This window comes from Rhinolophus sinicus, linkage group LG11 (assembly GCF_036562045.2).
Source record: "Rhinolophus sinicus isolate RSC01 linkage group LG11, ASM3656204v1, whole genome shotgun sequence".
Taxonomy (NCBI): domain Eukaryota; kingdom Metazoa; phylum Chordata; class Mammalia; order Chiroptera; family Rhinolophidae; genus Rhinolophus; species Rhinolophus sinicus.
In genome coordinates, this window is record NC_133760.1 from 29424370 (window position 1) to 29450637 (window position 26268).

Here is a 26268-nt window from a genome sequence, read left to right on the forward strand (position 1 = left end):
GACATATTAGGGCTTATTTTAGATGACGAACATCCTGAAAAATCATGCAAGGGCTTATTTTCCAGTCTTATTTTTGGGGAAACACGGCAGTGCTTTCTTCTCTACTGCCTAAAGCATCAGGTAACTGCTAGAAAGGTCAATAATATCCTCTGAGATGCTGTCAGCTTTTAAGAATCACTATGCCACTGGAATTGCTAGACTGAGAACATTTTAAGTCCTCCGTCCCTTACTCTTATGTAAGAACTGTTGACAAACTTATCTATAAGGGAACCCAACTATAATCACCTCTCACATGAAACAAGTATATAAAGAGCACATTTAAGACTTAAAGAAATTTCTAGAAAGCAAAAGTCTTAAGAGTAAGCCATGAATTAAGTACCCATATCAGTTTTATGCTTTTAACTCTATAAAAATGAAGATAATATATGAGGGCTGTGATCAGTTCAAAGGTGATAAACTAGTAAAGGCACATCTACAATTAACTCCGATATGATATGCATGCTAAAAATAGGGTCTGGTAAAGTAACTCTCCATACGCAATGTGCACTATTAAAATGTAAAATATCCTAAGGGAAGAAATATGTTTCTGCATTCAAACTTTAAAACAATATGGGCTATGGGGCGGCCAGTTAGCTCAGTTGGTTAGAGCGCCGTGTTCTCAACAAGCTTGCTAATTCGATCCCCACATAGGCCACTGTGAGCTGCGCCCTCCACAACTAGACTGAAACAACTACCTGATTTGAAGCTGATGGGTCCTGGAAAAACACACTTAAATAAATAAAAGTTTATTTAAAAAAAAAAAAAAACAACAATATGGCTGATCTCTATGAATATACATATTAAGGTATATTTTTGAAGGGGTGGAATGAGTTAAGGAGAGGAAGAATATTTTAGTTCATTAAAATCTTTCTGGTATTAATTGATTTTTTTAAAACCATGCACACAATTTTGATCAAAACTATTCTGATTTTCAACTATTACTAAAAAAACGAATCTCATCCCATTTACTGACTAGGTTAGTTGTAACTTCATATCTTTTACAGACTGAGTAAAAAAAAACAACCCTAAAATTGGAGGAAATATCTCAAAAATTTATGCTTCAACGGTATTCCCAATAATCTTAAGAATATTAAAAATATCACACTTATATTCCAACTACAACTACAAAGAGGTACATTCTAAATAGGAATTTGCTAAATAAATCTGGGGGCAGATTTTGAATCAAATTTTCCAATATTGTATTCAGATGGACCTAGATCTAATCTGGCTAAATTACACTGGCTTAGTTATATTAGCCTTTTTATGAAGATCTATATATTTTTTGACAATAATGATGCTCATAATTTGGCACTAAGTATGAAAGAGTTACAAAAAAAGAATAAGTCTTTTCCAAAGGGTCTTCAGAGAATAACATGTAGAAAATTATGACTTTCCTCTGAATTCAGAAAGTCTTCTATTTATGTATTTTTTTCTAGTTTCACTTGGCACAAAATTCAACCACTCACCTATTTAAGGGAACTTCTGTATGTAGAACACATAACATCTATTCTCCACAGTAGATCCCGTTTATTTGCAAAGATTATTTAAAGCGTTAACCATATGCAATAAAGCAAGGGACCCAGGGGCCTTAGACACTGTCAGCCTCCCACACCACCAGCACTATAATCAAGATCAATTTCTGGAATCTTCCTAATGGTCCCCAGATTGGAACCCTAGGGAACCAGTGGTAAGTTGGACCACTTCTTGCAAGTGTAGGAAGGTAGGACCTTTCAATAAAGATCTTCATTTCTCAGTTCCTTTCCTGTAACAACTCACTCTCTCCCCACCAAAAAAAATTCTTATAAAAAAAGCTAAGGTTATTTACCTTCTAGGCCAGAGGGCTTTACCTATCTCTCAGACCTGCCATTTCTTTATAAACCAGGCTGGCTGAACTTTCTTTTTTGTTTATTCACAATTTACATTTGTGTGACTTTATAATTTTAAATAAATATTCAAAAGCCTTTGGGTAATTTGCAATTACAGTTAAATAAGATACAACAAACATGTATAAGGTTTATGCAGAAGTGGAGATAAACCATGGAAAGTTACTGCTTTAAATCGCTGCATTAAGATTGGAAGGTAGTAGTAGATAAAACTGTTTTATATTGTACAGAGTCCTATTTTATGTTATTTCATGGATTCACCAGATGCTTCAAATCTATTATTTTTTCAGTGTTCCCACCTTTGTGACGTCCTATTATCTTAATAACAAGTATACTGTGCTCACCCTCAATCCCAATTAACAACTAATACTTTATGTATTTTTCAACATTATTGTTTTGCAAAGCATTTTTGAAACACATTAAATCTTCTAAATTTTCTTTTCTGTCTTCTCCTTGGCAAGTTTTAAATCCTGCTGATTCCTCTTCTAGAACTCCATAAGGAATTCCATTCCATCTCCAGAAGGATACCTAGTTTACATATTTGACCTACAGAAAAAATTCTCCCCAAGTATTTCAAAGGCTAGTAGAAAACTCCATCCAGTCTCCCAGAACCCCTCCTTGTAACCATCTTCACTGTCACCTCCCCATCCTACATTCCTTGTGCATTTGAACTTCTTGTCATCACCTTCAAGGCTCCACTCACCGCCCCCCGACCCCGACTTGCCTGCATCTGCTTTCATTTCGTCCCACTCCCCCCAATTCCTGCCAAAAAGCCCCGCTAGCTGCCTGTTGCATAACGGCTCCCCCATTATCGTCTCCCTGGATCGTTAGGCCCGCTCCTGCGAGCAGGAATGCCCGTTTTTGTCCAACCCCTCCTCCCTTCTGCAACACGCCCAGCGATTCCCTGAGAATCGGCTACTCCCGGGATTCTCGCTCCAGGCGGGGCAGGTCGTGCCTCCAGGCCCGGACCTCCGAGCGGGAAGCCGGGTCTTAACTTCAATGGTAAACCCTGAGGACACAGTCGGCCCGCTCCACCCAGCGCAGCCCCAAGCACACCGCAGCGCCCGGCCAATCACCGCCGCCATCCTCCCGCTGGGGTGATGTCTTCAGGTGTCCGGGGAGGAAGCCCTGCGTACTTCCAGCCCGGCTCTCCGGCCAGGAGCGACGGGCTCCGAGCGCGACCGAGGTACGCAGAGGCGGGCCCGAGAGTCCCGAAGGAGCCGGTGGGCGGCGGCGACGGCCGGGCGGACGCCGGACCCAAGGCGTGGGCCTGCGAGGCGGGTGGCTCGCGGCCAGGGATGGGCAGCAGAGGGGACGCAGACGGCCGAGGCCTCGGCGGGGGCCAGGCGCGGAGGCCTAGGCCGGGTCCGCGGCACCCTCAGCGGGGATGCCCCGCGGCCGAGCAGCAAAGCAGACTGACTGACGCGGGCCAGGGGTCGCCGGCTGCCTCTGGCACCGCGCGGGGCAGGGGCGGCCGCTCCCCGCCTTCGCTCCCTTCCCAACCCTCCCACCCGCCTGCCCGCCTGCCTCACCTTCAGGACCCGGATGCCGCCCGGCCGGCGGCTTGCGGGCACTTCGGGCGGCTCTGGGGGCTCAAGCGGGCCCGCGGGTCCCGGCTCCACCTCCCCCATCGGTGGCAGAGGCTGCACAGGGACGCCCTGCCGGCACGACGGCGCGCGGAGCCTCGGCGGCGCGCGCGAGCAGCCCGCGGCCCCGCCCCCCGCGGCCTGCCATCCCCGCCCAGGGCCCCGCCCCTCCCGCAGCCGCGCCGGACCTGCGTAGCTGCGGGCACTATGCGTCCAGGGCGCCGCGAGCCGCGTGCTGGTGGGCTGGCGGCTCGTACCCCGCGGGCGGAGCCAGGCGCCACCGCAGGGTTGGGCCTCCGGTACTCGCAGCCCTAGGTTTGAAGGACTGAGGGCAGGGAGGGTTATTTACTGCTATCCCCGCCTCCGAAGTACGGGCTGGACTCGGGGCAGATGTCAATGGTGACAGGACGTTGACCTCCGCAGAGGGTGGCTCTTGTAACTTAACTCGCCAAGATGTTTCTACTTCAAAGCTCGCCTGTCACCCTCACTTGCAAAGCCATAGAACAAATTGTTGAGAATACTCACCTTAGCGAGGACCTTTCTTTCTCTTACTAGAGATGCGCTCGACCTTCAGCAAATTCAACCCAACTCCGTGTACAAAATGTCAACTCACCTCCCAGCCACATTTTAATTCTATTTCTCCTCATGTAGTAAAATTATCAGAATTCGGTTCTCTGTCTCAAGCAGTAATATGGTATGTAAGCCATTTTATTATTGGCAAGAATAATTCAGATAATCTTTAATTTTCTTTTAGTTCCTGCATTGGTGGTAGTTTTGTGGCCAGCCAGTGGGCCAAATTTGGAATTACAAAGCCTGATTCCAAGTCTCAGCTCTACCTCTTTTAGACTTAACACCCTCATACAAGTTATTTGATTTAAGCCTGGCTCTTAAACTGTTAAAGAAATTAATATCTGCCTAGGAGTTATTATGAAAATTTTGTGAATACATGCTTAACACATAAAGGATTCGTAGTAGCCAATATATGAATTTTCAAATTAAAGGTTCATTCAATTCCTCAGAGTACTCTCCTTGTTAATTGTTTCAAATTTTCCTAGGAAACGTAGACTTCTGGATTTTTAGGTATTCCCCTTACACAGATGTTGATGAGTCTTCAAGCAACTTGAAAAAAAAAAAAAATAATTTCTTGAGCTTTCAATTGGTAAAGATGGTTTCACCTATTTGTCCATTGCTTCAGCTTGTCTAGTCAAGATCAACTGTTTAGAATATTTTAATTGCAGGCTTAGTACAAGAGAATTTGAGATCTGAAATAGTGCAATCTGTGCCCCTCTCTGACAGGTATGCATTTGGAGATACTTTAAATTCCAAGACAAAATTTGACTCTTGCCAAGATTCTGACCCTGTATATGTTATTTCGTCTATGAGTTTGGTCACTACTTTCTCCCTTTACATGAGTTACTTTATATATACCAAAATTCCAGTCTCCAGTAATCTTCATTTGTCTCATTTTAATGAATTAAAGGTTGTCTCTGTGAGTCTTGGTGTAATGTGAAAAAAGCTCTTAGGTCGTCTACCTCCTGTGTTTTCCCTCTACCTTGAAATTACATTCAAGAAATCTACTCAAAGTAACTGGATTCCCATTTCAGTGCTTATTTGGTAATTTCTTCCAGCAAGAACACTGGTATCTAAGGAGTAGGTACCAATATGGAGACACAAGTGGACTTGACAAAGGGCAGACAGGCAGTGGAAAGAGTAACGAACGTGGTATTTCTAAAAGCTTGTTTCTTGATGTATTATTACATATTACTTTTTACAGATCTCATGAGCAGATGTTTTTTTACTGATTCATCATCTGAAGGGGAGGATGTTGTCCAAGGACCAGTATTTGAGTCCAGTCTGGGGAAGAACAGTGGTGGATGATTTTTTTTTTTTTTTTAATTAATGGGATAGTGAATACAAGCATATGCTAAAGTTATGTATTCACTACTTCTTTAACAACAGTAGGTTAAAGGTTCTTTCAAAGGTTAAAGAAAAAAATGAAAAAACTACCAGCTCAGAGATTGCAAGGGATAATTTGATGCAGCTCCCTTTAAAGGTCTCCATGATCTAAGATGCAATTCAGTTAGTGACAACTAGTTGACTCTCAGTTTTCTTTTCAGATCATGTACTGCCATTAACATTTTATAGTTTCAAAGGTCACATATTCATGTTCTCCCCAGTTCAAGGCAGTGTGCATTATGTATGCCAAGGGTTATGTAACTACAATTTCTGGAAACGGTAAACAGCTGAGACTAACCCTAAAAATAAATTCCTCTGGGATTTTTTTATGCAAAAATCCATCTGCCCTCACTGCAGGTTCATCATTACGAAAATCAGTTTGGATCAAACCAAGAGACAGAGAAGTCATTAGGCTCCTTCGTCTTTTTATATCCTTCCGATAAGCAGCTGTGCATACCTCTCTCCACCTGGACACACACACAATTATCTCAGCCTTCCTAATCCTACAAAATGGAAAGAATGTCTAAAGAAGGCAAATTCTTATCTATCAGATTTTGGTGGAGGAGCCATAAGAGCTTACTACATACACTGGCTTCTTTATAGGTGATTCCCACTCCTTCGGTGATCAGAGTCATCTTTAGCCCTAAGTCCCTTGCTATTCTAACAGGTTGAGCAGATTTAAATATTACTTATTTCAGTTCCAAATAAACAAGCAGTATTTACCTGGTTTCAAGGTTTGAAGGAATTTTTTTCCTTGAACATTTTAATATTTTTTGAATATGGGGACAATTGAACGAGGGGAGGAAACAGCATGGAAAACCCTTAAAGGTGATAAAAATTAATTTGGTCCTTCTAGATTGAAGGTCAAATCTGAACACAAATCATTGTATTAAGTAAACGTCTGGAGTCTATTTGCTAAACTTTTCTATTATAGCTTTTATATATTCATCTAATTACATGTAGATGAAGGTATGAACTAAATTTAGTATTAGAAACAAAGTGAATTTTTTCTAAGCCACATATAAGATAGAAATGTCACTTATCAAACAGTGCCAAAGGGCCCTTCTGCATAAACTAGATAATTGCCAAGGCCTACATCCTTCTCCTTCTCAATTAGAGGACTGTCACACTGTCCCCCTTCTCAATCAAGGAACTGCCAGGGATTAGCTGAGCAATAGAAAACCTAAAGCTTCCAACTTCAGACCACCCTCACTTCTATGGAAGAGTTCATAGAAAATAGATCAGGAAACATAATTCATTTTGGCTAGTGGTCACGCCTTCCTCTCCCAGTCACACATATACGCCAACAATTCATAAATAGAAGCTTGTAACTGAAACCTTATGACCACCTCTAATACACGTTTCAAATAAATCACTGATATGATTTCTTTGCCTTGTGTGAGAATTCACCTTTGTGGAGAAGATAAGCATGAAAATAATCATATAGTTAAAATTTCCAATTATACTTTTCACTGTCTACAAGTTTTTCTTTAAGTTGTTCAAATTCCTCTCTTGGTGAGATGTGTGTAAAAGGAACACTAACAGGTCAGTAAGTTTAGCTCAAAGCTCTGGAATAAGAATTCATTCAAGGCTTCTCTAATTCACTTGCAAGAAGCGAGGAAGCAAATTTTAAATCATTGAGTATTGACTTTTTATTATTAGTCACTGTTCATAATTTGTTTCAACCAAAAGACAATACACACAGCAGAATTCTAATGCATCCCATGTAAATGTTTACATCCATTTTACTCCTCACTCGCCTCTAAGACTTATCATTTAATTTTAAATTTTTTTTTACATCTCAAAAATATGTCTGCAATAATTAGAACTTCATTAGCCGTCCCACTTGGAAACAGCCTTTTAATATTTTTACAGTAAATAAGATGTGATGGGGCGTAATGAAAATGTAACTTACAACATTTTGAAAGAAAAAGGACTTTACAGGGACACAGTGGGAGTTCACAGAGGAAAGAGTTCAGAAGCTCTTTCCCATGTGGCCCCCAAATAGAAAACAAAAACAAAACACACAAAGCGCAACAGCAGGTTCCAAAAACAAAAACAAAAATAACTCCAATGCTCCATCTTGAAGCCAGAATCAATCAACCTCGTGGAAGTTCGTGAAGCAACTGTGCAAGCTGCTTCAGAATTTTCTTCTGTTTAAGTGTTCCAGGTCTGGAACCCCTGGAGTAGATGGGACCCACTCACTGCTATTGCTTGAAAAAGAGTTATTCACTTCCAGTTCTACAAACAGCCCCACCCTTCTGAGCCAAAGCTGGTCAAAGTGTTTTGAACGTCAGCACTTTCTGAGCAATTCTCTCTTCAGTGATCCTCCCCACTCCCAAACTCATGAGTACACAGACATGTAACACCTCTCCACCAACCATAAAGTTTGTGAATATCCACTTCTTGCTCTCTAGCTTTCTCAGTTTAGGACAATGTGGATAAAATACATTCACTAAAAAAAAAATATACACATTCAAACTCTTTCCCCTAGTTCTCACGGCCCAAATATTTTCCAATGCAAAAGATAAAGAAGTTGAAACTCAAAAACAGTATCCCCTAACTTCCAACCTCTTCTAAAAGAACATAAAAATTGAAAGCATATTATATAGATATACTCAAACCATTAGTGCTGGACAGTTTTAAAAGTCTATTTTCTTATATTAATGGGACAAACAAGGGGTACGAACCACATCTTTAACTTAGCAAGAGGAAAGAATCCTCTCCCAATCGTTACATTGAGGAATGTTTCTTTAAACAAGAATAACTTTAAAATAAACAGACAATCACTATACACAGATAAAACATTCCATGACTGTCCAAATCGCCTCAAGGTAACAGCACCGGAGCATTGTGGGAGAAGCTTCTCGGGTAGAGCACCCTTCCTACGATTTTTTGAGATTACTTAAGATTAATTCTCCCTTAGGATTACTTGGGGGAAAGGGAGGGGAGAGGATACAAACTACTCTGGAAGAGGGAATAAATGAGGTAAAAGTGCACGTGAAATCGTCCAAGTAAGTGTGTATAGGCTCACTGCTTATCACCCTGGAGTTATTAAAACAACCATGGAAATCGCTCTTTCCTTACAATGGCTCTAAAGTTGTAAGTCTATCCAAATTTGCTCCCCCTTGAATGGTTATACTAGGGAAAGAAATTACTGAAATGTGCAAGTACTCATCGAAATTAAGAGACTTCTTTTAGCAGCAAGGCCAAGTGAGAGGAGAACTAATTCTGATCCTAGAAACTAAGGCACACTGAAGCTTTCAAAGATCCAATCATTTGAAACAGTCTTCACAACCATCAGTATCCTAGGCAAGTATTTGGCCGCTAGTCCTTCAGTACCATGCTCAGGTACTCTCTGAAATCACTTCATAGTCTACACAGCACCCTTTGTGTTAAGGCCATGATTTTCATCCCTTCTAGACAAAGCTATGGATGATCATATAACTCTACCTTAAAACTATCATTACCTAAGGAGATGCTTTGTTACTAGAGCAGACCCTTTTCAGCTCCATTAGCTTGCACTGTCGTATAGCATGGTCTCCAGCAGATTTCTGAGATTCAACTCAGTTCAACTAAAGAAATTTGAGCTGGTTAACTATAAATGTCTAAGAGAGAAAATAAAGCCTCTACCACAAAGAGGAATGTTAGACAAATTCTATTCAAGAAATCCACCAATATTGTGTTAATCCTATTATGTTTCACAGCATTAAGTATCCATCCAATGAAATCAGTCTGCAAAGCAACCTTTAAAGGCTATTTTTCATTGCACAGGCAGAGCAGTTGTCTAAAATACATACTAGTACACACTTGCTGTACTGAAAACTACACACAAGATAATATCCTGTCCTTGATTCAGTCAACCATTTACCTAGTGGAGTAAGTTTTAGCAAATCCTGATCTTATATATTGGTTAAGACCAGAAAGTTTCCCTTTGGAGCCTTTAGTTCAACTCCAGTTTGTCAACCGTTAGGAATAGTCTAGCATCTGATGCAGAGCTAGATTTGACAAGACACTGAAAATTTTAAGTAAAGGCTTGGTGAAATGGAGGGGGGGAAATGGATATTTGTACCCAGGTTTAAGACCAAAGCCAAAGTAGTCATTATACTGTACTCAATACAATAATGATTGCAAATATTTTAAGAGTAAAGTGGGGCTGAACTTTCCTTTCTTCTTTAGTATATCAGACATGCACCTGTGAACCTGAATGTACACAGTACATTCAACATATACCACAGGACAGTCACCCTACCTCATTCCAGCAACTCAATGTTCAAGTTTGGAACACAAGGGTCCTTTCTAAAAAAACCACTTGGCACTCTCTCATTAGTTTTTAAAAAGCTCCAGATCTCAAGAGTCTTTGATGCCGATATTCATGAGATTGGCCTCTCTCAAGACACCAATTTCTCAGACTCAGGAAAGGATATTCCCTACTCTATGATGTCCATAAGACTTCCTCTGACATAGGGGGCAAGGAAGCTACAAGGCTTCATTCCAACACCATAAAGTACAATATAGGAAAGATTTCTTTAACTGTGTGGTCTTTATTTCAGTGCCAGTGTTACAGATACAACACAAATGTTCCAGTTAGAAGAAGGAATTCAAACGGAATGCCAAGGTCCAAGCCAGGCTCAGGAAATAAAAAGGGAGGTTTGGAGTAATGGAAAATGACTCCAGTATGCTCTAGGATGAGTCTGATACTCACTCTTCCTACGGGCAAAGGTGCTTTTGTTAGAGTCTAATCTTTAAAAGTGGTGAACTCCTCTTTCCACCCATTTACCATAGTTCAACAGGCAAGTTACGGGCTTAGGAGAATCTTTAAAATTTGTGGTGGGAATAGGGGCATTAATAACTGTGTGTGTATGTGTGTATACATACACATATATATATGTGTATATATATATATATACACATATATATATGTGTATGTATATCTTTTAGAAGTCCACCTTGCACTTTAAGGGGAATCAATTTTGAAAATCATGGAGAATATTTATTCATGACTACAGGTAAAGAATGGAAAGAAATGGGAGCTGGAAGAGCCTTGGAAGTTTCTATTACAAATAGAGCACCATATCCTTCATGCCAAATCTCAACAAAAGCTCTTTTAAACTGCATCTGTCCAGTGTTTACAAATAGCCTCTCAAGATCTGACCAGTTCTTGGTAACAAACATACATACATGTGTGTGTCTGTGTGTATACAGCAATGCACAGAAAAGGCTACCAGGAGCCTAATGCCTCTTTCAAACATTGGGGGAACCAGTAGAAAAAGGCAGGGCTCCCTAATGTCCATTCTTACATTTCCATTATGAATGCCAGATGTAAAAAGTGCCTGAAGATGATGACCCAGCTAGTGAGGAATAAATACCCCACCTTGCCCAGTCCACAGAGAAACACAGTAGAAAGAAGGGGCAACTGTTTGCTGCAGAGACAGAGTGAGTGTTTTCTTGCCATGGATTCCAGTCCGCTCCTCCAGACCAGCTGCTTATTTCCTCAGGGGCCCAGGGAATGTTGATTCTGGCTGTAAATGTGGGAGGGGTGGAGAAGTGCGGAAAAAGGAGTAGAGGAGGAAGAGTGCAAAGTAGCCTCCAGAAGCAGCCGGCCTCAACAGTGGAGGAGAGGAGATTAGTCTTTAACAATGCTTCAAGGTCAGCAGTAACTTTAGGAAAATCCTCCTCAACAGTTCTTCTCTTCAGCTCCTCATGCCCATGGTACAGTTGGGGGGGACTTGCCAGCGATCACAACCTCCTTCCCAGAGTTCCTTTGATTGAGTGGGGTAAGAATGAGAACGGTGCGGGACCCTCATTGCCAGGACTGAGGGGGAAAGTTGTTCACCTCTGCTAGATCTTGCATTGCTGAGCCCTTGTGATTATATGTGAGCTTGATCCGCATTCGCAGCTGTTGCTGTGAAAAGAAGAGAGTCACAATTATGCACTGAAATGAAATCTCTAGAATCTGTCCAGTCCATACACAGACTTAATCTTAGAGAAAACAAGTTAATTTAAAGCAAAACTGTCTCTTAAAAATGGCACACAGGCAAACAACAACAAAAAACACCTAGTACTCTAGCTCTTTATTAGTCGAGGAGCCAATATCATGCAGTCAAGTAGAGGAAATTCATCTCCAGAACATGTCCCTGGCTTCAATCCTAGAACTGCATTAATAGGAAAGAACCACTCGGGAGCATTTTCATGGTAACCTTTGCTGAGTGTTTTTAAAAAAGGTTCAACCCTTTTATCTAAGTTTCTAGAAAAATGAAGTAAACATATAATACTCATCTTATGCTATACATTCAGATATACTGTTGCTTTGTCTGTAAAACCTATAGCAAATGTGAACATAAACTTATTTGATTCCCAAGACAAAAGAAAATAAAAGAGTTAACTTACAGGTAACAGCAGTTTCAAAAGAACTCAAAGTACTTTTCACTTTATGTGGCAGATTTCAAATATTAATGCATTACAAAAATGTTTATTCTCTCAATGTATCAAAGGAAATTGTGTTTGTGCTATATAGGTAGATACGTAAAATACAATGAATAGCAGAATAAATACAAGTGTTACAAGAGGAAGAAATCATACTGGTATTTATGAGGCACTATTACATATCTTTCACAGTGAAGAAATTCTCTGAATCATTTTCAAAAACTGAAAACTAGTGAATTGATTAGTATTAAGTGGAATCCATTTACTTCTTTGAAAAGATTTAATTAAAATATTGTTTAATTTCAGTTTCTAAAGGTATTTTTCATTTGGCTGCTTCATTTAAAATGTCTCCACACTTGCTATGCCTACCTACTTAATAATTAAAGTAGTAAATGTGGATATTTGGTTCAACAAATGTTCTTACCCCAGACTACAATTTGTGTAAAGATTAAAATGTCTACGCTTTCCCCCTACCCCGGTAAAAAACTGGACCTTTAAGCCTCTAAATAGAGAATTTTTTTTTAAAGCTGCATTTTAGTCAGATGCCTTTAAATCATTTAATATGTCTGGGCTCCGTTTATTATCTACAAAAAAACAAGGTTAGACATTTTTACAGAATTCATATGACTCTGAGTCAAAAAAATCCAGAGAAACGAATCAGAATTTTATTTCAGGAAATATGCTTCTACCTTCTTCAGATACTGTCTTCAAATGTGCCACTCACCTTCTGTGGGTTCAGAACTTTAATGACTTGTGTGATGGTCCCCGTATTAAATGCTGGGACAATGCTGCTGCTAGGAGACAGAAGCTGCAGCTGGAATGTCTGGGGGGAACAAAAGGCACTCTTTAGAAAAAGCAATACACTTCATACTATGTCAGAGAGGGCAACAAATAAAAACAGCAGATGCCTAGATGATGGTTCAAGTAACATTTTACCTACTACTACTTTCTATTTGTTTTCCAGATATGAGCAATTCATATGGTATGTGGGTGGACTGTCACCTCACGGTATTTATAAAACCCCCACTGTTAGGGCTGTGGTCATGAAAACTCTGCCCTTTCTGGCAGAAAGAACTTTATCCTACCACTTTGCAAAAGGTGACCAATTCTTGTTCTCACTTAATAGTAACTGATCAACTATGCAGGCAAAAAACAGGTGCCTGTGGCTAAAAGCAGCTTAAACGAAATGAAAAGTTCTAAAAGTAACAAACCAGCATACCAGTCACTAACCACAGGCTGGGATCTGGAGACTTGAACTTTTGTTTTCTAAAGCCTGCATAACCTGGAATGTGTCAAGGCCTACTCCTACATGACAGAGGTAAAGGAAAGGCTGGAAAGAGCCAGCTTGTCAATGGATCTCTCCAGTGGGATACAAGGCCCTAACAGAAAAATTATATGCAAAACGAGCCTATACAGCAAAAGACCTGGAAAAACCAAACGCCATAGTCTGTTGAGTGCTGGTGGGTTTTGTTTGTTTGTTTACAGGGAACAAAGATGCTATAAGCATGACAGGTAACCCATATTGCTAACACGTGTAATCTAGTATGTATGTAGCTATTCTATATATTAGGATTTTAAAAGTCTTTCCTGAAAGTTTAGTCTTCTAAAATATTAAGGAGGAAATAGAGAGAGGGAAAGAAAAGGAGAGAGAAAGAGAAGCTGGAGAGAGAGAAGGGGTGGGGAAAGAGACAGGGAAGTCTACCTAGTCTTCTCTAAAGCCAAAAATTACAACAGTAGAGATTTAATCTCGATGCACATATTGTTTTGGGTTTTATTCATAATTTTACTGTTAAGATAAACTATGTAAGCTAAAATAGTATTCATTTATTTTTATTTTTTTCGTTAAATGTAAGATGCCATCAATTGTACTTCACACCACTATTTTATGTACCACTGGGAAAGAAAACAGGTCGCCAATTAAACTATTACAAGGTATCAATTTTAAAATGTACCTCAATTTCAGAGATAATAAAAAGTAAAACTAGTAATTAATCATGGAATCTATGAAATATGACATTTTGAAGTTCAAGATACATCATGTTATGCAAATGAGCATTGTAAACAGTACCAAAAATAAAGCAATATTTTAAGAGCAGAGATGATGTGCTGCTAGAACAGAAGCGTGAAGTAACAAATATAAAACCCTAAGTTGCAACAACTAAGGTTTACTGAGCACTGAACACATAGAAAGTGCTTAAAACAGTACCTGGGACATAAATCTCATTTATTCCTCAGGAAGTGGATATCCTTAACACCAGCCCTCTTTGCTAAGGCATAGAGGTTAAGTAACTTGCTTAATGTCATACAATTAGTATTGAAACCACCTCACTCTGCTTCAAAAACATCTACATTATTGTGGCTCTTAAAAAGTTCAAGTAAAGAAGATCGTAAAATCAGCAGAAACCACAAATAAAAGTTGTCTTAAATTTCCAAAAATGTATGATCTGAACACCATTCTTCACGTCACTGCAAATATCAGATCAGCTCAGTCTAAACCAGGGGTTAGCAAACTATGGCCCATGGCCAAGAATGAACTGACACCTGTTTTTGTATGGAACAGAGCCACACTCCTTCATTTATATACTGTCTGTGGCCATTTGGCACTGTAACAGAACTGAGGAGAGGCAACAGAGACCACATAGCCTAAAATACTATCTTGTCTTTTACAGAAAAAGTCTGCCCACTCCTTATTCTAAACTTTTCTTTATTCAAAACTTTTCATGATTGAAAGATTAATATAAACACTCCTTAAACTTAAGATTTGATATAAACAAAACTTCAATTTACAAAAGCAAGCATTCAGTATATCAACAGTGAACTAGATATGAATGAAGGAGGTATGTTTCTCTCACTTATAGATCAAGAGGTGAGAACTTTTACTTTTCTATAAGAAAATACCAAATAGATAAAATCCCCCATCTTAATCAACTTGAAATTCACGTTTGAATTTATGTTTTTTAGGTCTTTACCACTCTATTACCCCAACCTATCCTCCAATGCCCCAGCATTAACAGACCCCTACTCTCACTACTATTAGAATGTCCTTTCTTTATCCTTCAATGCTATCTGTAAGACTATTTATGACCAAGTAAAGAGTATTTACTAAAAATGGCATGCTTCAGTGAACCACGAACATTACATTATTGTTAGTTTGGGCTAAATCTGCACATTTAGTTTAATCTCTAAACATTAAAATATATCCCTTACCAAATGCGTTTTCAAAAAAACATCAGTCAATCTTTATTCAAAGGAAAAAGGCAAAGACATTATAGTACCTTTGGTACTGCAGCCTGGAAAACAAAGTCCGTCATGTCCAGCTCTGTGCTGTTGGAAGCCTGTATCGTTATCACGGTGACACTGGGGTTGGTGTTTGACCGTTCAAAGGTGAATTCTATCTTCAGGCCATTCTTACTGTATGCAGTGATGGAGGGGATGCCTGGGAAAGTATAGGAAGATGAGCCTGATTGTCAGCCTAATGCTTATTAGGCAGCCTAATGCTTACAAAATCATTACTTACTTTCTTCAGTAACTACCTCTCATTACTCTATTGATAACATCAGTAATTGTACCTGTGGCGATGTCATTGAAGAGAGGCCCTGATGAAAGCCCATCCAATAAGAAGGAGGGCTGGGATATCTGTGGGACTGAGGAAGGGGCAGGAGCAGCAGCTGGAGCACCTAAAGGAAACATTCCAACTTTAAGTCAATCTTAGCCAGCATGACAAAGCTCACCAAGAAAACATAGGAGAAAATTATTATGATCTCAGGTTAAGAGAAGGATTCCTTGAACAAGATGCAAAAAGCATAAAACATAAAGAGAAGAACTTAAAATTCAAACACTTTAAAATGAGTAATGTCTGTTCATTAAAAAATACTATTAAAAAAATAGAGACCACAGGCAAGAGAAAATGTTTGCTACAAAGTAATAAGTGGATGAATATCCAGAACTATAAATATCTTCCTACAAATCAATAAAAAAATGATAACCCAATTTAAAAGTGGTAAGAGATATGAACAAGCCATTATCAGAAGAGGGAACCTGAATGAAAAGGGCATCTTATGAAAAGAGATGCTCAATCTTACAGTAATGAGAGAAGTGGAATTTAAAACCATAACGAGATACTACTTCACATCCATCGGAGTGGTGAAAATTTCAGTGTCTGATAATACCAGATACTGGTAAGAATATGGTGCAATGGCAACCTCTAACTTCCATCACAGGGACGTAAACTGGTACAACCAAACTAGAGAACAATTTAGCAATAATAGAGTTGAACACGAGTATACCTCTAAATTAAAGTTCCTCAACCTCAAAACTCTGAAATTTTTAGGCTAGCTCATTCTTTGTTCTGGGGGGCTGTCTTGTGCATTGTCAGGTGCGTAACAGCATCCCTGGCTTCTACCCACTAAATGATAGTAGCATCCTCTAGCTGTGACAACCAAAACTATCTCCAGACACTGCCAAGCCCTGGTGGGCAAAATTTCCCCCATTTGAGAACCAGTGCCCTTCTCAGGAATGATTTTTTTAAAAAACTTTTATTTATTTAAGTGTGTTTTTCCAGGACCCATCAGCTCCAAGTCAAGTAGTTGTTTCAATCTAGTTTGGAGGGTGCATCTCACAGTGGCCCATGTGGGGTCCGAACCGGCAACCTTGTTAAGAGCACCATGCTCTAACCAACTGAGCTAACCGGCCGCCCCCTCAGGGATGCTTCTGATTAATTCTTACATATGTACACAGGGAGACATGTACAAAAAGTGTGCATACAGCAAGACAGTTTCTATAAGTGAAATACTGGAAACAACCAAATGTCTACCATCAAGGTAACAGATAAGTAAGTTACGGTACAATGACAATGTAAAATACTACATATGAAAAAGAGTGAAAATGTGAATGCACTGAAAATACAGCTGACCTTTGAATAATGTAGGGGTTAGCCACGCCAATCCCCTGTGCAGTCGAGAATCTGTGTATAACTACCGTCAGACCTTCACACATGAGGATCCCCAACAGAGAAGTTGACCTTTGAACAACTTGGGTTTGAACTACAAGGGTCAACTGAACTGCACAGGTCAACTGAAAAATAAATCCACGTATAAGTGGACCCACACAGTTCAAACCCGTGTTGTTCAAGGGTCAACTATACTTAACATGAATTATTCATGAATTATTCTCACAAATACTATGTTTAGCAAAAAAGCAAGGTGCAAAAGAAAATGTTCAGTTGGATACCATTTCTAAAAAGGTAAAAATTGGTAAAACAATACTACACGCTATTATCAAGAAATACACAGAAAAGGTAAACATCAAAGCTAAACACTGCTTTAGGATAGACAGTAGCTCCCTATTGCATCAAGAGGGAAGGAGATGAGGGGGGACTACAAAGGGAATGTCAACTCTCATAATAATATTTTATTTTACAAACTAAGTAGATCAAGATGTTAAACACTGTGTAATAAAACGTTAACACACACACACCCTGGGGAGGGTGGTATGGAGTTGGGGGAAGAAATCACCATATTACCATTTTTATTTGATCCTCCCAAATAAGAACAAGTTGAGGATCATACAATAGAGGCCAGTGATAGAACATGACTATTAACTGAAACATATCAGGATTCTAAGAAGAGGCATAAGAAAATTCAGCAAAACAGAGAATACACTTAATATCTAAATAGATATCAACCTACTTATGAAATTAACTGAAAACATAACATTTTCAAAAGCATTAACAAAATAAAAAATAAAGGAAGGCTGAAATATCTTTTCAAAAAAAATACCAAGTGGGGGTGGGGGGTGGGAGATGAAGGTAAAGGGGATCAAATATATGGTGATGGAAGGAGAACTGACTCTGGGTGATGAACACACAATGGGATTTATAGATGATGTAATACAGAATTATACACCTGAAATCTATGTAATTTTATTAACAATTGTCACCCCAATAAATTTAATTTAAAAAAAACAACTAAGTACACTAGGGGGAAACAAAACAAATGACATACTAAAAATTATCAAGGAAGGTAGAAATACAGATGGAGAAACAAAACACAAGACGCTAAAACAAATGTGACACCCCAGAATGTGCAGTCAAGCTGATTACCAATGAAGTATACAAAGAAATACTCATGTAGTTCTCCTAGTTTTTATAAATTAACTCTAGTAATTTTCCCACAATTCCCATTATCAAAACAATTTTTAAAATGTATTCCCAGTTCCCACGGAAAATCAGAGGCCACCCAAGATATATACAGGTAACATATGGGTTTCTAAGTCCCTTAAATTTTAGCTTTTTTCCTCCTATAAAGGTACAATAGGTAGTTTTGGGAAACAACGGAAACTCACTGCTTCAATTCCTCTAAAAGCACACACTAAATTTAGTAATTTCCATTGATTTAAACTACTGTACATTAGGATATAACTGTGATGATGGCTTAAAGAATTTAGAACTCAAAAATTTTTAACTTAAATACGAATATGTGGATATATATGAAACATTCCCTATGATTGAAAAAATTAAGATTAACTAAATAATAAGGCCAGTCTTTCTTTCACCTGTTAGGGCTTTGAAAAAATGATACTGTACAATACTTACGATGACTGTACAGTGAAACTGATAGCTATATACGTTGAGAATTAGGTAAATCACTTTTACTAAGTGCCTACTATGAGTCACACATGCACTGAATAAGCTACCATTCCTCACAAATACTTCGTGAGGTAAGTATTGATCATCCTTATTTTAAACAGATTCAGAGAGACTAAATAACCTAGCCAAAGAAAGTAATGCAAAATTGATGTAATGATATTTGTTGAGGCATTAGTTATAAGAAAAAATCTAGAAATAAGCAAAATGCCCAATAGTAAGGAATTGAATAAATAATGGTACAAACTTCTTGATGAAGTATTAGACAACCATTTAAAATTTTAATTGTGAAGGCTATGTACTAATGTGGAAATGCTAATACGTTAAAAAAGAAAGCATATCATCTATACACTACATTTTAACTATGGAATTTTTACCTTTCCATATATCCAGTATAGATTTGGTATCTGAAGATTTGAAATTGACTATATATGAACGACTCCAAAATACATAAGAAGTAACATTTTGAAATTTTGTTGAGACATAGTAGATATAAACCATGAGCTCTGGGATGCTGCTGTGTTAGGAAAAAAGAATCACTTAGCTTGTGACAGCCAGTCTAGATGACCACACAAACATCCTTATCCTATAGCTATTTTCTTTTCTACTTGAGGTCATATATGCTGTAAGTCTCCATTATATTTTTAAAGAAGTCATTTAAGATAGAAATTATATACTACAGTGATACTCTTGGTCTAAGGTGTTCATATCAATGACAAATGCCTAATATATAACACATCAATTACAAATGTGTACTACATAAACAAAGATAAGAAAGAATACTCCCAAATGAAAGTTATGTTTGAATACTACATTTATGGATGACTTTCTCTTTTCCTTGCTTTAAAAACAGGGAGAAAGGGAGGGAGAATGAGGGAGGGTCGAGGAAAACAGGTTAACATCTCTCCATTCTCTAAGTGACCACAGCTCTTGCAAACTAACCATGAATAGAAAGAAACCTAAGAAAAGTGATTATCTTGGGATACTAACTAAAAGCAAAGAAGACTTGGGATATATATTTTTTCTAACCTGAAAGAGAAAGTCAAAAGACTATGATTACTTTATTTCCTCAAATTAAAAATTGGACTTTAAGGAATCCCTACTCTCTAGAGCATTAGCACGGCAGTTTAAATCCCAGATGTGAAGGTTCCAGTCTTGCTTTTCATTTAGCCTCTCCCATATTCAACTGATTCATGTGTTAGAAAGTCTGTGTTCACATGTCCTCCATTTTCGGTCTCTGCGCTTTTCGCAGGCCTCCCAACAGCGCTATGTTGGGACAGAGCATCCAGAAGTTCACAACCTCACTGATCTATAGAAGCCACTATGAGGAGGGCCCAGCGAAGAATTTGCCATTTTCAGTGGCGGTTGCTAGTTATGATGACTCCATACTTTGGATCTGGATTTGCTGCACCTTTCTTTATAGTAAGACACCAACTGCTTAAGAAACAAGGATGTTTTATTTAATCCATGAAACAGATACGAAGAGGAGCATTTTAAGACGTGGAGTCACTTTGAAAAATGGATCAAACTGTTGAACTCAACATACTAAGTATGTTTGTAAATAAACTTACAGCATGAGTTCTTAATGCCTCTTCTGGGAAATACGAAATGTGATAATTGGGGAAAAAAAGAAAAAGAGAAACTCTATGTTCAGTGTAGTCTTTCCCCAAAGCCGTTACCCCTATCTAAGATTAAATAACTCCAGCCTGGCCTCACCTGTAAGGTTGATATCTCCCAGCAAATCAAGAAGTTCTCCACCAGCAGAAGCTGGTTTGCTTGTAGGTGCAGTTGGAATAACAGGTGTTATGTCATTTCCTCCCAACAAATCCAATAAATCATTGGCCTAAACAAGAAAATAATATCTCAATTTATCAGTCATTTGCCTAACCTATCTATATTTAATACAAAGCTCTTTCAACACTTAAAAATAAGGAAGAGAACCATCATATAATCCAGGAACATTGAAGGAAATCCGCTAAGAAATGGCTCATAAGGAACTATAAAATCACCAGGGACCCCAGATAACCAAGTGAAAAGCTACCTGGCTGGTAGGCTGTGGCCCCGAGGGTGGTGGTTTGGTCTCTAGCGGAGCTGGTTCTGTCTCTCCATTTGTCTGCACAATCTCAGTAGGGCCATTTGTGGTCACTTTTTCCATGACAGGCATTCTCTCAAGCAGGGCAGACCTGGAATAATCTGAAGTGGTTAAATTCTAGGCAGTTAACCTAGATTCCCTACCCAAAACAATTACTGTAACTATACTGGAGCCAAACATAAAGAGCCATCTTCCCTCCCCATCCCCTAAAACACAAACTAAAACAGAAGGTAGATTATGAGAATACATGACCTAAATTCCTGGCTGGATTAAGGGCAGGCAAGAAGCCTTGAATGGACAAACTGTCCACCCAAATCCCAAGAGACTGGGATTTCTCAGTGGTAGAGAAATTGGAATGAAAAAAAGGTAAATTACCAAATGGTAGGTATTACCGTATTTTGCCGTGTATAATGCCCACCCATGTTTTTGGCCCAAATTTTCAGGGAAAAAATCTTTTATTTTTTTTAAATCAAATTTTTGTTTACATTAAGGTATTTGTTTTTTGTAACATAAAGAAATTTTAGCATTTATTTTTAAACATATAATGGTACAAGAAATGTTATGTAATAATTACAAAACACAAGAACAGATAGATACAAGGTACAAGAAATTTTATGTACCAGTAACAAATTTACGATACTTATGCATCATAGAAGGCCAAGAACTCTTCATTGTTGCAAGTTAATCATAAGTTCAACAAAATCGATTATCGTATTCCAGGGTACTACTTTGCATACGGGTATCATTATTGATTTCTAGAGTTACACTTTTAACTCAAAAGCAGAAATAAAAGACTTAAAAACACTGATATAGATATGGAATTAGTACTAACCATGTATAATGCACATCCTTATTTTTCCCCTCACAAATTTGGGCAAAAAAAGTGCGCATTATACACAGCAAAATACGGTTAACAGGTTCCAATTAAGAAGATACTGCAAAACAGAAGAGAGAAAAAAGACGACATGCACCAAAATGTTAATAATGATATTTGAATGAGATTCTTTTGAAAAAAATACAACTCTCACTTCTTAACCAAATAAAATGGAAAATGAAGCGAACTTTCCATACGAAAAGGAAGGGGAGAAGGGCAAAGAAAGACCAGTTAACTTATTTCTTTAGAGGCTAGACAGAATAGAAGATGAACAAAACAAGCAATTAGACAAGCAATTAGAACTAAATAGGGTTATGAAGTCCAGTTAATAAAGCACGAATAATGAGTCTCCTTTATGGATTTATAATGACAATTATAAATTGTTCGGGACGTTAAGAGGCACATGCATTACTTAGTTTCTTCCACTTACCTCATATGGTCATATTTCTTAAAAAGTGCATTATATTCTACTGCCCTCTGCTGGAGTTCCACGTCAATGCTGCTTCCATAGATGGAAACCACTTTCTTAATTCGGCTTTGGGATAAAATGACAAATGAATTCAAATACCCAAAAGAAAGTTCATAAACAAACAGAATAATGTTTAAACACAAGTTTTCTGGCTAAAATTTTGAAATACTCACCTTTAATTTACATAGTCTTTCAAAAATGAAACACCTTTCCTTTATCTTCATTCATCCAACATATACCTCGACACCATCATTCATACCATCATTCACTATTATAATTATTCTAACTGCAATGCTAGATTTTTGTCTGCTAAATGTCCCATACCCTAAAATTTGCTAGACAAAGGTATCAATTATTAATTTGCTATAAAAGAATAAACTTATACTGTTCATACTCTTCTTTAATAACTTTAAAATAAGCTTTTTATCAGCAAGAGGGGCATAGCATCAGTTTTATCAACAAAGGGTCATCACCTGACACCAGATTTTTCTAGTTCACAACTTAAAGAGTCAAAAATATACTTTTTCACAGGGCCTTACATTAAAAAGTAAAGCAGAAAGTCTAAGAGAATTAAGTTTGCCTTATATATATGCTTGGGTGGGAAATTATTCCAAGAATTGACTTTTATTCAAAATAGTAAACAGCAGAATTTAAAGATTTAAACACCCAAACCTTCACAATTTTCTTCTTATTCAGACATCTCAAAATATTATAATAAACCAGAACGCTTATATAAGGAAATAACTTAAAAAAAAGAAAAAAATGCATTAGAAATCTGGTTTTTTTAAAACATAACTTTTTACATTCAAAATAATCAATAGTGGGGTGGAGGAATGAGAGGAAGCAGAGTATAGATGAAATAAGGACCAACCACAAAATGAGGATTGTTATTGTGGAATAATAGGTATATGCGTTTCATTTTATTATTCTCTCTACTTTTGCCTTTGCTTGAAATTTCCCATAATAAAAAGTTTTAAAATTACAAAACAACCTGTTCACCTTACATCTCCATACTCACTTTACAGTACAGGTGAATCGAGTAGAAAGCTTCATAATGGCAGTGAGGGCATAACCTCGTGTCACAGAGGTGGACATATTAGAGATTAGGACACTTTCTAAAATATCCAACACTTCATCCTCTGTTACCTAAGGAGGAAGAAAAGGCAATGGACAGTGAATTGTAACAGTAAACATCTAAATTTGGTATCGAGTCACAGGATGCCACTAGAAAGACAATCAATCCTTCCATCATTACCAGGCTTCTAACACAATTTGTACTTTGCGAGAGTAACTGACCAAGCTGATCTATTAACCAGAAGCAGATAGGAGGTAGGTAAAAAAGAGTGGGAAATACTGATTGGGGACTGAGAGGCACATTACAGCTTCATGAGGCAGAAGCAGAGGAAGGAAAGAAAAAGTTACAGAGAGTTCAAGTGTTGTTGCCACAACTTCTAAAGTCAGTTCTTTAATGAGCAAATGAAAACATGGCTATCGGTCTCACTGCTTGTTTAAATCAACAAGAGGGTACAAGAAACAATATAATTCAGTCTGATGGGGTAGGGAGTGGTTCCTAAGGTGATAATTTTAGTAAGTTCAGTGGCCCAATAAGTTCTACCTAAAAAATTGGCAGGTTTTCCAATATAATTCCGGTATGACTTCTTTAAAAGGTTTTCAAGGAATCAACCTCAAACTACCCTTACAACCAAACCCATCATTTTTTCCTATCTTTAACTAAGAGTGACAAGGGGTACCTGAATCGGCTCTTCCTCTTCACATTGGCCAGATACGAGAAGATCTCCATATTCACCTATACACCATGCAGCTACTTGTACCAAAGGTTGCTGTCAAAAGAAAGTTATCGTTTGTCAAGAACTTTAATCCTTGCAAAAATTAATGCAAATCATTCATTGGCCATCTAATCATAAAGGCCAAAACTGATGCACATTTAGAAATAATAAAAACATATCAGAAAAATAAAGTGTAATTTCCCCCCCTAAAGTAGGAAAAAGGGCAAATGAAGCACTTACTTGAGAATAATCACCAAGAATTGCTTTGTACAAGCGCTGGACAGTGTAGGCATGCATCTCCACACTATTGGTTATTAACTGGATCAAGTTGGGGACGGCATCATCACGAACATAGCTTCCTGCCTAAAAGGAAATGCAGACAGTTACCCCTAGAAACACACAGTAATGATAAAAAATGTTAGCGATTATTATGCTGTTAAAAGGACACTACTGCAGAACACCCTCAAAGATAAACTTGGTTCCAATTCTCAGGTTCATAAGCAGCTCAAACTTCAAAGTCTTACTTATTTAAATGAATATTCTAAGTTTTTTTAATTTTATAAAAAATAAAATCTCCTCTTTGTCCAAAGTAAAAGGAAAATATAAAGGTTTAAAATTTCAAGAAAGGGGGCCGCCCCGGTGGCGCAGGCAGTTGGAGCTCCATGTTCCTAATACGGAAGGCTGCTGGTTCGATTCCCACATGGGCCAGTGGGCTCTCAACCACAAGGTTGCCGGTTCAACTCCTCGAGTCCCGGGGAGGTGACTCCACCCCCTGCAACTAAGGGATGGTGGGCTCCAACCCCTGCAACTAAGATTGAACACGGCACCTTGAGCTGAGCTGCCTCCAGATGGCTCAGTTGGTTGGAGCACGGGCTCTCAACCACAAAGTGGCCAGTTCAATTCCTTGAGTCCCACAAGGGATGGTGGGCAGCGCGCCCTGCAACTAAAGACTGAGCATGGCACCTTGAGCTGAGCTGCCACTGAGCTCCCAGATGACTCAGTTGGTTGGAGCGTGTACGCTCAACCACAAGGTTGCCGGTTCGACTTCCACAAGGGATGGTGGGCTGTGCCCCCTGCAACTAGCAACGGCAACTGGACCTGGAGCTGAGCTGCACCCTCCACAACTAAGACTGAAAGGACAACAACTTGAAGCTGAACGGCACCCTCCACAAACTAAGATTGAAGGGACAACAATTTGACTTGGAAAAAAAAAAAAAAGTCCTGGAAGTACACACTGTTCCCCAATAAACTCCTGTTTCCCTTCCCCAATAAAATCTTTAAAAAAAAAAAAACAACTTCAAGAAAGGCCTTTTCTACACAAAACAGATAAGGCATAAGATTTCAAAAATTTAATAAGTATATTCACTGGGAACTTAGGTACAAGAAACTCCGTTCCCACAAGTGCCCAACACCAACGTTAAAATCATATGGGCTAACTACAGCAGTCATGTTACTCTGGAGGCCGGTGAGAAGAGTGTACCTGCACAGCTCAAAGGGGCATGTTAAATAAGAAATAAATAGTAACTTTTTAAAAACGTGAGTTTATTTAAAATATCAGAATGTCCTTTAAAGAGTAGAGTTTATAAATATTATAGAACTAACAATTAGTCCCAGGAATGGGAAATACCTTTGTATTTAGTTATCCACACTTTTTTTATTTTAACTTGGTCTCTTTAATGTCCTCTTGACTAGGAAAATCTGATATACTATTTGCAACCATGGAACAAAGTAAAGCTAATCAACCTATAAGAAAACTAAATCTTGGATTTGTCAGGGCAATATGACAATCAAGCCGCACAGGATATACAAACAGTGAAACCAGTGCCTAATATCACCCCACCTTATTCAGTCTCCCATTACTGGACAAAAGAGCGGATGTGATTTACAAGACGGAGCCCAGGCTTTACCATGTGTATTTTGGAAAGAAAAAGAGTGGGCAAAAAAAGGAAAAGGAAAATGAAAAGTCCCAGGTGACTGAGCTACCCCCACCCGTTAAGAAACACAAAGTCAGAGGGAGAAGTTTGGGAAAATGGTGGCAGAGAAAACACGAGAAGCTAAAAAGTAGGTAATCGTGGTGTAACTTAGATATTCACATTCTTGTGGGAGAAAGCAGCGTTTGAAATAAGAGAAGGCATCAACATGATCTGTTTGACATTTATAGATTACTTCATCCAACAACAGTAGAATGTACACATTCTTCTCAAGCTCACATGGAACATTCACCAAGACAGACCACATTTTGGTCCATAAAAAAATATCTTTAAGATAAAAGAATAGAAATCATACAAAATTGAACTACAAATCAATAACACAAAAATAGCTGAGAAATTCCAAAGTAGTTGGGAGATTAAACACACTACTGAACAACACATGTGTCAAAGAAAACATCAGGAAAACTATTGCCCAGTATCTCTCATGAACATAAGATGTAAAAATCCTTTAAAAATATTAGCAAATCAAATACAACAATGTATAAAAAGAATTATATGCCACAACTATGTGGGATTCACTCT

At 38.4% G+C, this 26268-nt stretch overlaps 2 protein-coding genes and 1 pseudogene across 4 annotated transcripts in view; 1 reads left to right on the top strand and 2 right to left on the bottom strand.

Annotated features, from left to right (window-relative positions):
- PHLPP2 (PH domain and leucine rich repeat protein phosphatase 2) overlaps positions 1–3664 on the bottom strand; it is a 66371-nt gene extending 62707 nt beyond the window's left edge. The window contains exon 1 of one of the 2 annotated variants that reach the window (XM_074314625.1): positions 3455–3664. In XM_074314625.1, the coding sequence (XP_074170726.1) occupies positions 3455–3553 (99 nt within the window). In that variant the 5' untranslated portion in view covers positions 3554–3664. Of the gene's footprint in view, positions 1–2978; positions 3393–3454 lie in introns of those variants that run through there. The other variant, XM_019757390.2, reaches the window with a different exon arrangement.
- Positions 3665–7091: 3427 nt separating this feature from the next.
- Positions 7092–26268, bottom strand: part of AP1G1 (adaptor related protein complex 1 subunit gamma 1) — a 74089-nt gene continuing 54912 nt past the window's right edge. For both annotated transcript variants that reach the window (XM_019757351.2, XM_074314626.1), the window contains 10 exons: positions 23996–24118; positions 23720–23809; positions 22987–23114; positions 21930–22034; positions 20575–20716; positions 20250–20376; positions 15460–15567; positions 15166–15326; positions 12615–12713; positions 7092–11369 (listed from right to left, as the gene is read on the bottom strand). In XM_019757351.2, coding sequence (XP_019612910.1) covers positions 11268–11369; positions 12615–12713; positions 15166–15326; positions 15460–15567; positions 20250–20376; positions 20575–20716; positions 21930–22034; positions 22987–23114; positions 23720–23809; positions 23996–24118 — 1185 coding nt within the window. In that variant the 3' untranslated portion in view covers positions 7092–11267. The remainder of the gene's footprint in view (positions 11370–12614; positions 12714–15165; positions 15327–15459; positions 15568–20249; positions 20377–20574; positions 20717–21929; positions 22035–22986; positions 23115–23719; positions 23810–23995; positions 24119–26268) is intronic.
- On the top strand, positions 19577–19997 carry LOC109461259 (cytochrome c oxidase subunit 7C, mitochondrial; annotated as a pseudogene).